The 13,156-nt window shown below is 33.1% G+C and overlaps 1 protein-coding gene across 3 annotated transcripts; it reads left to right on the top strand.

The window, feature by feature from the left end:
- The first annotated feature begins 1,752 nt into the window (after window positions 1–1,752).
- LOC114712789 (BRASSINOSTEROID INSENSITIVE 1-associated receptor kinase 1) lies at window positions 1,753–10,549 on the top strand. Of its 3 annotated transcripts, none has more exons than XM_028897326.1 (12): window positions 1,753–2,041; window positions 2,139–2,347; window positions 3,043–3,175; window positions 3,279–3,350; window positions 4,540–4,683; window positions 5,994–6,065; window positions 6,176–6,247; window positions 6,333–6,412; window positions 8,039–8,167; window positions 8,265–8,606; window positions 8,935–9,329; window positions 9,857–10,549. In XM_028897326.1, exons 2-12 carry the CDS (start codon window positions 2,245–2,247, stop codon window positions 10,169–10,171), a joined length of 1,857 nt encoding a protein of 618 aa, XP_028753159.1. In that variant the 5' UTR covers window positions 1,753–2,041; window positions 2,139–2,244; the 3' UTR covers window positions 10,172–10,549. The 3 variants fall into 3 exon arrangements, with proteins under 3 accessions (XP_028753159.1, XP_028753158.1, XP_028753157.1); XM_028897325.1 differs by having other exon boundaries at window positions 1,753–2,163; window positions 2,212–2,347; XM_028897324.1 differs by having other exon boundaries at window positions 1,753–2,347; window positions 9,857–10,166; window positions 10,217–10,549.
- The last annotated feature ends 2,607 nt before the right edge of the window (window positions 10,550–13,156 follow it).

Here is a 13,156-nt window from a genome sequence, read left to right as displayed (position 1 = left end):
TTTTCTTGAAGAAATAATTGGTCCTTTTATTTATAATAAAAGGTTCCCTTTGATCTTGATTTTTAAAGTAAAAAAGTGTTAATTCTTTTTATAAAAATAATTGATTTTATCTCTTTATTTAATACTAAATGCAATCTTCAATATCAAATATATAAAGCTTATGAAAAAAAATCCTGAATAGCGTGGTTTTGACCTATCATGCAATATACAGAAATTTCACTTTATTTTAGGATATTTAATATTGAATTTTGTATAAATTAGCCATAGCATTTTACTCTGTCATTATCAGTACTATTATCAAGTTTGAATCAAATTTAGTGTATTACTAAATTTGATATTTAGTTTTGAATGCATTATTGGATCAATAAAAAGTTAAATTTATAAACAAAATAAAATTTAATTAATTATTTTTGAATTAAAAATCGTTAAGATATTTTTGACAATATTAAATTTTTATAAAACTAAAAGGGATAATACACACATAAATGTGAAAGGGAGAATCACAGTTTACTTTTTAAAATATTTTATCTTTTAAGATTAGTTTACCTAGGAATATTTTATGAGGATTATATTGCTTGTGTTGTACTCTTCTGTTTCTTAATATACTCCTCTGATCTTAAATATAAGACTTATTTTATAATATAATTTACACTATAAAAGGAGTCTTACATTTAAGACTGGAGGAAGTAAGACCTAATTAATTAATTTAAGTAAATTAAAGATATTACTTAAATTAGTTAATATAATCCATATTTTTACTTAAATTAGTTAAAAAAATTAATAAACATGTGAAATAAACCTTATATATAAGATTAACATTAACTTTTTAATTAAATTCTATATTAAGGAGTGGAGGAGGAATTAACTAATTTATTTAATTTTTTTAATCTATTTATATGAATGGAGTAGTATTAAGAAATGAGTAGTATTATTGTATCAATTTTGAAGTATCTTATTACTCGCATGACAAGTCACATGGCAGTGACCGTTATTTTAGCCTGATACAGCTAGAAGCCAGAAGCGAAACCAAAATGCCAAAATTCTAATCAATAGAAAAACCTAATTATTTGCCTAAATTCGCCCCACACACTTCCGAGATTTACCAACAAATTTATCTACCAAGGGTAATAATTAAATTAATATTTAATAATTCATTAACAACTTAAACACACACATAATTGATATTTACATATTTATAAACACACACATATAATTTATATTTACATATTTATTCCTTGTACTCTTTTAGTCCTTAATATAAAACATATTTAATTAATTTGATTAGATTAAGAAAGTTAGGTAAGTTAGTTGATCATCTTCCTTAATATTTTTCTTTCCTCTCCTACTTGATTATGGTTAAAAAAGTATCACTAAGAATAATTTAGAAGAAAAATTAATAAATATAAAAAACAGATATTAGAATTAGAATTAAAATAAACTTAATAATTAGCTTCTAAGTATTAATATACAATTTTTATATTAAAAAAAATCTCTCCTCAAATGGACTGAACTGAAGGGATGTGACCCAGAAAAAAAAGAAAAGAAGGAAAGTGAAGAGATGGTTAGTGGGACCATTACAGGCGTGCAAGCGTGCGTCTTTGACCCTACCTGCTTAGTTCTTACTGTTCGTCAGTCTCTCTCTCTCTCTATCTCTCTCCCCCCCCCCTTCCACTTAACATCTGTATTTCTCTTTCTGATTACAGTTCTTAAATACTTAATTAATTCGTTTTAAATCGAAGAATATTAAAAGTAGGAAAATTGAATGAGTGAGAATAATGATAAAAAAGAAGAAAGATGAAGAAATTTTTTAAACAAAGGATGCAGTATTCATTGACTCTGCTTTCTCCCCAACCCTTTGCGATGTCTTCTTGTAAAAGTTGAAGCTGCGAAATCAGCTTTCCTCCCTGTTGACGGCATTTCCAGGTAACCAGCGATTGCAATCTGAGATTTCAGCTCCAGATTTCTGTTGTAGCAGTGGACAGAGAGATTAAAGGAAGGAGGGGTGGAGCTACCCAGAACTCGATTTTGGAGTCTTGTCACGGTAATTCGAGCTTCTTATGGTCAACTAGGTGCGGATACTTCTGGGTTTTGTTGGGTATTGTGGAGATCGAGTACTAACGAGAGGGTCTGTGAATTAGGGAGGTAATCGGTTGATTATGCTTGGTTATGAAGCTCGTGGAATTGTATGCTTGATTAGAGAGGGTCGACGAGGTTATGAAGCTCGCGGACTTTTAGTTGAAGAAGATGGGAAGTATAAAGGGAGTGATTTCGTCTCTGATGGGTTCGTTTGTTCTTTTGGCGATTTTAGTACTTGATTTGGTGCTAAAGGTTTCTGGCAATGCGGAAGGTGGGTGGTGCTTTTGACCAAACTCCACGGGGTTTTTAATTACCTCGGAAGTATCTATTCTCAATAAATTGATGCTTTAAATGAGCTTCGTCACAGATGTTTTAACTTAATTCTGTTTTGTTGATCTGACTATTAGCCTCTCAGCTTTCTTATTCTATTGTTGCCGGGTCATATGTACTATTGACAGTGTATACTGGGGGAAGATGAATATGTTTACATGCTGGGAGTAGCTTTTGTAATATTTCAGCCTGTGCTCCGTATCGTTGAGCTTGGGTGATTCTATGATCATAAAGTGGCAAGCTTAATTTTACACTTCTTTCGCTTTTTTTCTCCCCCTTCTGTTGGTTATTTTTCGCCCCCACCCCCTTCCCTGAAATGTTTTGATTATTTTACAGGTCTAACTTTCTTTTCAAGGGCCTAATGATCTCAGAATGGGAATTATTTTTCTTTTATTAGTTGGCCTAGAATTAGGAATTTGTGACTGAGGCTAACCTCTGTCTAGTTGCCTTAACGTTTCTTATCTCTTTACGGATCTCCTAGTGCAACACTGTTGACACTTGTGAATTTCGATAAATTGATGTGGTTTGTCTTTGATTAGCGTGGAGTCAGTTGTCACTAGGTTTAACTTGCGTAGGACTACATATGATTTGATATTAAGGATGTTCGCACCTGAAAATTGCTTTTCTCTAAGACAGGTGATGCCCTGAATGCATTGAGGACCAGTATGGCGGATCCTAACAATGTTCTTCAAAGTTGGGATCCCACCCTTGTGAATCCCTGTACGTGGTTTCATGTTACATGCAACAGTGACAATAGTGTGACCCGAGTGTAAGTTATTTATGTGGTTTTGACTGTCAATTTGAGATTCTTGCTGCACATATTGTTAAAAAAAAAAAAAAAAAAAAAATTTGATTTGCATGTTTTGTCACAGTGATCTTGGAAATGCAAACCTTTCGGGTCAACTGGTTCCACAGCTCGGTCAGCTTGGAAATTTGCAATACTTGTAAGATGAGAATCCGATATACTGTTTTGTGTCATCTCCACTGGCTTCTGAAAAGATGACTATGAACAAACTGATTTCTTAATTCACTGTCCCAAAAGCCTTAAAATTTAGTAGATGTAATTACCTGAGGTTTCAGTAGCACCTAAAATTAATTCTTAACAATGTCTGTTTTTACCAAATCATTTTGTTCCTTCTCTTTGTTGTCTTGAAGATAAAGCAAAAAAGTTGCTCTTTCTGCTTCATCTGCACTTCTGATTTCTGATGTGTAAACTCTTGGTACGTTTTCTTTTGGATATTAAAATCTGATGAACAATTTAAGCACTCTGACCAAACTAGAGCTCATCATTTTGATACCAGTCCCAGGAATAATAGCTGTGTTTCTTGATTTCTGGTGGCCTTTAGCATTCTATGATTATCTCTATGGGTGATCATTATATCCAGTTGTTAGAGTCAGTCATGCTTGAAAATTGGATTATTAGGTTGGGCTTTCATAACATTATAATGAGTATTACAGCATGTTCAAAGGTTGTAATCAGATATCACATTTTCCTAAACGCATGGTGAGTTGGTGTTGCGTCTTGACATTTTAGTTTTACATGATATATCAATCCAGTTGATTAAGCAAATTTCATCATTAAGCAGGAGGGGGATGGATTTAGTCAATAGAGGCAAAGCAGCTTAAATAACGTCAACAGTTATTTTCAAATAATTATTGTTTACACAGGGAATGACTCTAATGAAAACGAAGAGTGGAAAAAGTAATTATTTCTTTTAAAGTTTCTGGTCATGGTAAAGTCAACATTATGCGTAAATCAGATAAGTTCAGTTGTGTGGGAGTAAGTGGGATAGTTTACGGGGGGAGCGCGATCAAACGAAATGTTTAACATCAGTTTGTTTTCCATTGCACATGCACTATATCTTATATAATCATAACTGGCTTAGATGTTTCTTTATTTTCCTGATAAATTTGTTTTTCCATTAAGATTTTCTCAAATTCCCCCCGGGCCCGGGCCCCAAAAGAATATGTAGCTTTAGATATCTGCTTGTGTGGTTCAGTTTTCACCATGCCTACTGCCAATAGATTCCAACTCCCTTGCTACTACTCTTGTTTGTTTTCTATTGAATATAAAAGATGGCTTTTTTAGCTTCTCTTGCTCAAATTTGAAGCTATTATTCTTTTCAATGACAGGGAACTTTATAGTAATAATATAAGTGGAAAAATCCCGGACGAGCTGGGGAACTTGACCAACTTGGTGAGCTTGGATCTTTATTTGAACAGATTAAATGGTCCCATACCAAGCACTTTGAGCAAGCTTCAGAAATTACGCTTCCTGTATGTCATGCTTTCCTGCTTTCCTCAGTCATATCATGAACTCAATTTGATTCACACAAAATGTGTAGATTATGCAGCTTGTACAGTTCCATTGGAAGCCTGTATGTGGATGAAAATTAGTGTGTAAAATTGCTGTTCCAATGTTATTACTTTTATGATTGCTACAATTAGTCCACTACTACCTGCTGTTAATTTGAGTATTATGCATAAGATGCTCGAAAAGATGATAGTGACATGTTGGTTGTTCTATTTTTAAATGACTTAAAGGCCGCTGACCAGGTTGGAGGAGTCGCGCCATGAATTTGGCGACTCAAGTTTGTATTGTAAAAGTAATTCAAGAATTGATTTTTTGGACCATCATTAGCTATTTGTGCATGTTGACCTTCCATTCTCTCCGGTTATTAAGGCTGAAAATAACATATGTAGTGTGAAGCATATATGGAAAAAAAGGGGTGTGGTCAGGAGGAGCAATTAACTACCCTCTCTGCCTGAAGTTCCTTGAATTCTCAATCAACTGAAAATTATTAATTTCCATTATAACCTCTAACCTTTTTAACTACCCTCTTGAATAGATGTTCATTTTTAGTTTTGTGATAGTAGTAAATAGTGCCTTTTTGAAAGAATTGTTAAACACATTGTATGAAAAAAGAAAAGAAAAGAATTGTTAAACACATAATATCGATGGAAATGGTTATCTATTGATTTTTCGTAACAAATGCTACTTTCCTATCATAGCATTTCTTTTGGAACTTCATTTGATAAAAGCTATTTCAATATAAACAGAAATTCACAGCAATTCTGAACAGGCTCCTTGCTTTAAAAGCTAAAGTGACTGTTTTCACCTCCATTGGCTGATCATATTTGATAGAATATATTTTGGGTTCTAATCAAACCTGAGGGAGGAGGGAGTTCAGGAGACACACTTTCACCTTACATGTAGATTTCTTGTACTCACGTCTGGATATATACATTTATATTTTGTTTTTTAACTTGGTCATATCAAGGTTTAGTATCTACTACGGTATGCCAATTTAAGTCTGCAAGGGAGGAGGGACTTCAGGAGACACACTTTCACCTTACATGTAGATTTGTTGTACTCACGTCTGGATATATACATTTATATTTTGTTTTTTAACTTGATCATATCAAGGTTTAGTATCTACTACGGTATGCCAATTTGAGTCTGCAACACGTTTACTCTACACACACACACACACACACAATGTTTGCTTTCTGATCACATCTTGTTTTTTTTCACTCTATCGGAATTTCGTGATCTATAAACTAATTCTGTCTGTGCTCTGAAACAGGCGTCTCAATAATAACAGCTTGTCTGGAGGCATTCCTGTCTCGCTGACTAATGTTGCTTCACTGCAAGTCCTGTGAGTTTACTTTTATTTTTAAATTTTCCGTGCTGGCAAATTTAGACACTTGGTTAATTTCTATTATCCATGTATTCAGTATACACTGACACTATGGTTTTTGTGACTAGTGATCTTTCAAACAACCAGTTGAAAGGAGACATTCCAGTTAATGGTTCATTTTCATTGTTTACCCCCATCAGGTTGGTTAAAATAATTTTGGCTAGTTCCTTGGATATTGAGGAATGAGATGCAGCATTTTGCTAACCACTGTGTTCCACTTTACAGTTTTAATAATAATCCTGGACTGATACAACCAAAGGTCACTCCAAGTCCTCCATCTTCTCCAATGCCACAAGCAAGTTCAGGTTCATTATTTTACTTGTTACGGTTGATGTTTGAGTTTGCTCAAAGATCTCTTGATGTTAAAACTGAAGTTCGTTGATGGTTACTTCAACTTAAATGCTTTAGTTGTTAAGTGAAGACCTACGCACAGTTGCATCGTAATCTCTAGCTTTTCTCCTCATGCAAAAGAACTATGGGCTTGATAAATGAACAACCCACTATACTTAATGCTGATGTTAATTTCAATTAAGAGAATGGAGCTGGTAAGTATCAAACTGTTGACCACTTAGTGACAGAAGCTTTAATACCTTGTTAAGAATAACTGCAACTTGAAGTTGTTATTAAAATGCCTATGAATAGTCTTGGAGTAAAATACTTTGCCTCTTTTTTGAAAACAAATTACTGACTGAAATTTATATTTGTTAAATATTTCTAATAGAGTTAAGATTATGGACTAACGGGAATATTTTTAGAGAGAATTGCAATCAAGTTCTAAAGAAGCAACATAATTACTAAAAAGTCCCAATAACAACCTAAGCAGAGAAAAAAAATGACAACTTGTAATGATTACGTTTCAGAATAAAAAATGCCAACTTATAATTTGTCATTGGGACTTGTTGGTAGCTATTTTCCTCCCTTGGGACCTCATTGTAGTTCTCGGACATTTTAAAAGGGTGAGGTCTCCATATTTAACGCTAAATCCAGAAGTCTTCCCAGTTTTAATGTAGGTTAGTGATAATCTTGAACAAGGATACAACTCTAATATGTCCTCTTTTGTGAGAGTCATCTGCATTTGAGACACACAGAAAAAAGTATAGGCATTAATAATATTTCCTCTAATTGAAACTGAGTCTGTCTGGACATAAATGGTATGACATTTTAATTATTAGGCTCAACTCAGAAATATCTCAACTCTCGACCAGTTGGGTCAATTAAAGAACCAATTGACCTAGAAACAGAAGTTATTAAGCCAGTAAGCACCGGCCCAAGAATGGTTTTTAACGACCCCTACAAAATTAATGCTATGAGAGACAGGCATTATACTTCTATGGCACTTTAATTTTGCACTATGAGAAGCTTTCTCCTAGCCTCCAACCCGTCCTTCACTTGCGGATGTTTCCTTTACCCCTTGCTCCCAAATGGTGGAGGGGCCACCAATATATGAAGTGAATGTAGAATCTGCTCATACAACGTATTTGTAATGATGAAGAAATGATATGAAGAATGAATAAAAATAAGTATAGGTTATCCTCTTGAGGGTGAAGACCAAAGCCCTAAATTGATAGCAAAAGAAAATGAAGGATAAACATAAGAATGCACAAAAGCTGTCCAATTCTCTGCATATCCAATATGGTACTCATTTCAAGAAAGCTCTCAGCCAAACACCTAGTAGAGTTGACGAACATAATCTTAGTCCATTAGGCATTTAAAGGCCTTGAAAACATAGCTTATTTTTATGCTTTTTCCTGATACTTAAGTTCATACCTTCTTGTAGTTGTTCTACCTCATGCTTGAATTCATGAGAACGAGGGAGGGAGGGAGGGATGGATAGTTATAATGATGTTGAATGTTGAAATTTTTATTCCATCTAATGATGTATACTTCTTTGAATAGATTTGTGATCTTCCATCAAACTGTTATTTTTTTAGGTAACAGTGATACTGCGGCTATTGCCGGTGGAGTTGCTGCTGGTGCTGCTTTGTTGTTTGCAGCCCCTGCAATTGCTCTTGCATATTGGCGAAGAAGGAAACCGCAAGAATATTTCTTTGATGTGCCTGGTTAGTTAGATAATTGAAAATTTGGTAAATTTACGGACTGATTTTGTGTATGATAGTTATTATTGATCTGATATTTTGTCTATCCTTCTTCTGACAGCTGAGGAGGATCCTGAAGTTCACCTTGGTCAGCTTAAACGTTTTTCACTGCGTGAGCTGCAAGTTGCAACAGATAACTTTAGTAACAAAAACATTCTAGGTAGAGGTGGTTTTGGGAAAGTTTATAAAGGACGCTTAGCTGATGGTTCTCTAGTAGCAGTGAAAAGATTGAAAGAAGAACGCACCCAGGGTGGGGAGCTTCAATTTCAAACAGAAGTGGAAATGATTAGCTTAGCTGTGCATCGGAATTTACTTCGGCTGCGTGGTTTTTGCATGACACCAACGGAAAGGTTGCTTGTGTATCCTTTCATGGTTAATGGGAGTGTAGCATCATGTTTAAGAGGTACACTTATAATTCTATTCTGATTATGTAATTAATCTTTTAAGGAGGTTCATTGTGATTTACATTGGTTCATAATATGCTTCAGCTGTGTCTCATAAGGAACTTTCTTCTCAGATTCTCTCTTCTAGTAGAAAAGTAACTGTTCGTTTTCAATACTAAATCATTTATGATTCCTTAATTGTTCATAAAAGTTTACGCATTTTGATGATTTTATGTAACTATAGCACATTTAACGTGATAGCAAATAAATGCACTATTTAATCTCAACACTCATGTGAATCTGTGTTAATGGATATTGATTGGGCCCTTCATTCTTCAATATTTTCAGAGCGTCCAGAATCACAACCACCACTCGACTGGCCAATACGTAAGCGTATTGCATTGGGAGCTGCCAGAGGACTTGCTTATCTGCATGATCATTGTGACCCAAAGATCATTCATCGTGATGTAAAGGCAGCAAATATATTGTTGGATGAGGAATTTGAAGCAGTTGTTGGAGACTTTGGTCTTGCAAAACTCATGGATTACAAAGATACTCATGTTACTACTGCTGTCCGTGGTACAATTGGGCATATTGCACCAGAGTACCTCTCTACTGGAAAGTCTTCAGAGAAGACTGATGTTTTTGGATATGGTGTTATGCTTCTTGAGCTAATAACTGGACAAAGAGCTTTCGATCTTGCACGACTTGCCAACGATGATGATGTCATGTTGCTTGATTGGGTAAGCATTCAGTTTATTAAAACTTTCGCTGGTTTTAATTTGTGGCGGTCTTTTTGTAACGGACAACTTCTATATGATCACATGGTTACATAATTTACTGGAGCAATATTTTGTTGAATATGCAAAGCATCTCTGCTCTGCTGCCTAAAGTTTCCTTTCCAACGGCCTTCATGTTCTTTATGTTAGGCCCAGTTTTGGTTGTGCTCAGGAAATCTAGCCCTTCTCATTACACAAACGACGAGATATATACTATTTACTATTATTGTCATTACTCAATAACAACTGTCATCTTTTATTACCTTTTCAGTTATTCAAGGGCACAAGGGGTATTTTCCATATACATTTTTTTTAAAAAAAATTCTGTTTGTTTTCTTTTGTATTTTATTCTACATAACAAATGAAACCGGAGTTACGCTCTGTTACTATGTTTTTATCAACGCTACTGACTAATATCTGAATTCCATTAGTAAGTCAATGTCGTATCATCTTTTCCCGTGCATGAGCATCTGACATGGTTTTGAATCCAGGTGAAAGGGCTTTTGAAAGACAAGAAATTGGAGACGCTGGTGGATGCTGATTTACGGGGAAATTATATTGAAGAGGAGGTTGAGCAACTAATCCAGGTAGCTTTACTATGCACGCAAGGCACCCCTTTGGAAAGACCTAGAATGTCAGAGGTGGTCCGAATGCTTGAAGGTGACGGCCTGGCGGAGAAGTGGGAGCAATGGCAGAAAGAGGAGATGTTCCGGCAAGACTTCAACTACGTCCACCACCCCAATGCTAATTGGATAGTAGATTCAACCTCACACATCCCCCCAGATGAGTTATCGGGTCCTAGATGATCCTTCAAAAGACTTTGCCCTTTTATGCAAATAGGCAAAACCCATGATGATGAGAATGTGCCTTCGGTTTGATGAAGTATACTTCAGATTTGTGCATATGATGATTTTCACTCGGGACTCTATTTCTTTTCTTTTCTTTTTCCCTTTTGACCTTTATGAATTATGTTGATGTCCAGCTTACATAGCCCATTGATCATTTTGTGATAACAAAGAAGGAGAAGGAATCATGTGTAATTTGTATTGGGTTTTCAAGTGGCATGGTGAAGTTTAGGCCACAAAGCTGCCCTCACTTTTGTCATTGTTGTATTATTGTATGTATTAGATATTAGTATAGTCTTATGGGAATAAAAGGAATTCTATGCCCTCGCTTAGTGCATATTTGGTTTCAGCTTCAAACTACTAGATTATGTTTCAATGGTTTTCAATATGAAACTCTAAGAGAGTTTCAATAGTTTATTCTGAAACTTCAAAAATTGGTAAGTTTTTTAATTTGGGTGACCAAAAGTAAGATAAAAGTTAAGATAATTAATTTAATGAGATTAAAAAATTAGCTAACTAATTGTAACAAATGTGCATTAGTTTTTTTTCAACTATTTTATTTAATTATATGCATTGGAATTATGTTTTGGTGGGATTTTTTTTTACAATCAATAGGGTTATTTTAGAAATTTTTTTTTATAAATTTAAGAGATAAAAGAGTGAAGTTCTATATATATATATTTAGGAACAAATCCAATAGTTAACTAGCTCTTATTTTAGATAATATAAATTTCATATTAAATGCAAATATTCTTACTAATGATCTCAACTTCTGATTCAAACCCCTCACCCTTCTTCAATTTTTTATCTACTTCTCCATAAAGAATTGAAAAATGAGTTACAATATAGCATATATCAGAAATTTTCTAGCTAATACTACTTCGGTTCTTAATATAAAATCTTGTTTGACTTTTATTTTGATCCTAAATATAAGATCTCAATCCACTTTGTCTCTCAAATTTTTTTATTTTTTATTTCCAAAATAGTCCTTTTAATAATAGTAGCTCTAGCCAATAAACTTGATTAGATATTTTAGAAAAGACAACGCCTATTGTTAAGTTAATTTTTGTCTTAAATATAAGATTTATTTCTCATATTTATTAATTTTTTCTAAATTACCCCTATATATATACTCCCTCAACCATAAGTAAGTACAAGAGGGAGAGAGAATATTAAGAAAAATAATTATGGTGTTTTAGGAAAAAAATGTCATATTTTTTATAATTAACTTACCTAATTTCCTTAATCTAATAAATTAGTTAAATAGATCTTATATTAAAGATCAGAGGAGTATTCAGGACTAGAGGTTGTAACTTTCATTGAGGACAATTTTAATATTTTGTAAGAAATAATTAATTTTAGATTATTATATATATAAAGTTATTATTAGGTGCTAATAATTATAACAAGGATCTGACCGTATCAAAGAATTTCATTATGAATGGACCACGAAGGTTCACCCAAATTTCTGATGCATTAGTGCTATCTAGAACTTTGTGACCTAATGTCTTTATCATCATATTTTATATATATATAAATATATATTTACACACACACACACAACGAACCATCCCAGAAAGAGCTATGCATTCCACACGAGCTAACTGGATGATATTAGTTTTTTTTTTAAAATTGTTTATATTCGAGATTTTTTTTAATATTTATTTCTTATCAACATGAACAAGTGTTCAGAGTTCTTCCTACAATGATAAACTTCAGGAATCAAATTTTCAACAAGTTTTCTTTTAGAAAAAGAAAATTAAATTGTACACAAATTTCTTGCGTTTCAATCATGGGCAAATTATTCTTTAATTTTATAATTCGATTATAAATTCATTTCAAGCTTCAAATCGTTATATATATACATATCAAGATTCAATTTTTCCAGCACATTGTCACTCTTTTTCTCCTTTTTTTTTAAAAAAATTATTACTGAAAAAAGTTATTACAAAACTCAAGTTTAGGATCTCTGCAAAGCAGGTATATAACATCTCAAATGAAATTAAATTAGGATGTGGGCTATATTTACTTGAATTTTAAGATAATAAATTGTGCTACATTTTATAAATCTTATATAAATACATTTAGCCCAAAGCATATTGAATGATAGTATCTTTTTTTCTAGTGAGTAATTTAAAGAAATTAAGAAATTTAATTAAATTAGTTATAGTTTAAAAATGAATGTTAATTCTCATAAAATAATTTTTTAATTATTAATATTGAAAGCTGTCTTATAGAAACTCTCTTTTAATATACTACATCTGGTCCTAATTATAAAAGTTAATTGACTAACTTGACTAAATATGATAAACAAAGTGAATTGAGATCCTATATTTAGAATCAAAATAAAAATAAAAAAATCTTATATTAAGGACCGGAGGTAGTGCATAATTAATGAAAATAATTTACAAAAAGGACGATATTTTTTTTGTCAAAATTATACTCCTCCCGTTCTTAATATAAGATTTATTTAACTAATTTGATTAGTTTAAAAAGTTAGGTAAGTTAGTTAACCATAAAAAATATAATATGTTTTTCTTAAAATACTATAATCATCTTTCTTAATATTTTTTTCCTCTCACTTACTTGATTATAATTGAGAGAGTATGTAATTTAAAAAAAATTAATAAATATAAAAAATAAATAACATATTTAGAACTAAAATTAACTTTAGCGGAAAGAAAGAAGAGTATTACCACAAACTACAAAGTGCATGTAATGTGATATTTTGATGCATCCATCCGCCGTACGTGGCTGCCGCCGCCAATGGCTGCGGTGCTCACTAGGAGAAGACTATATGGAAGAACGCCAGCCATTGCCGGCGTTGACGTCAAAGAAAGAACAGTCCTCGACCAGAACCGGAACGCATAACGAATTGTCTATTCTGGTCAATTCGAATAGGCTCTTTTTTTTTTTTTCCCCCAGGAGTACTTCACCTTTAGAATA

Source organism: Neltuma alba, unplaced genomic scaffold, assembly GCF_004799145.2.
Source record: "Neltuma alba isolate B1F8T4 unplaced genomic scaffold, ASM479914v2 tig00011396_pilon, whole genome shotgun sequence".
NCBI lineage: Eukaryota > Viridiplantae > Streptophyta > Magnoliopsida > Fabales > Fabaceae > Neltuma > Neltuma alba.
This window is presented reverse-complemented; position numbering and strand designations above follow the sequence as displayed.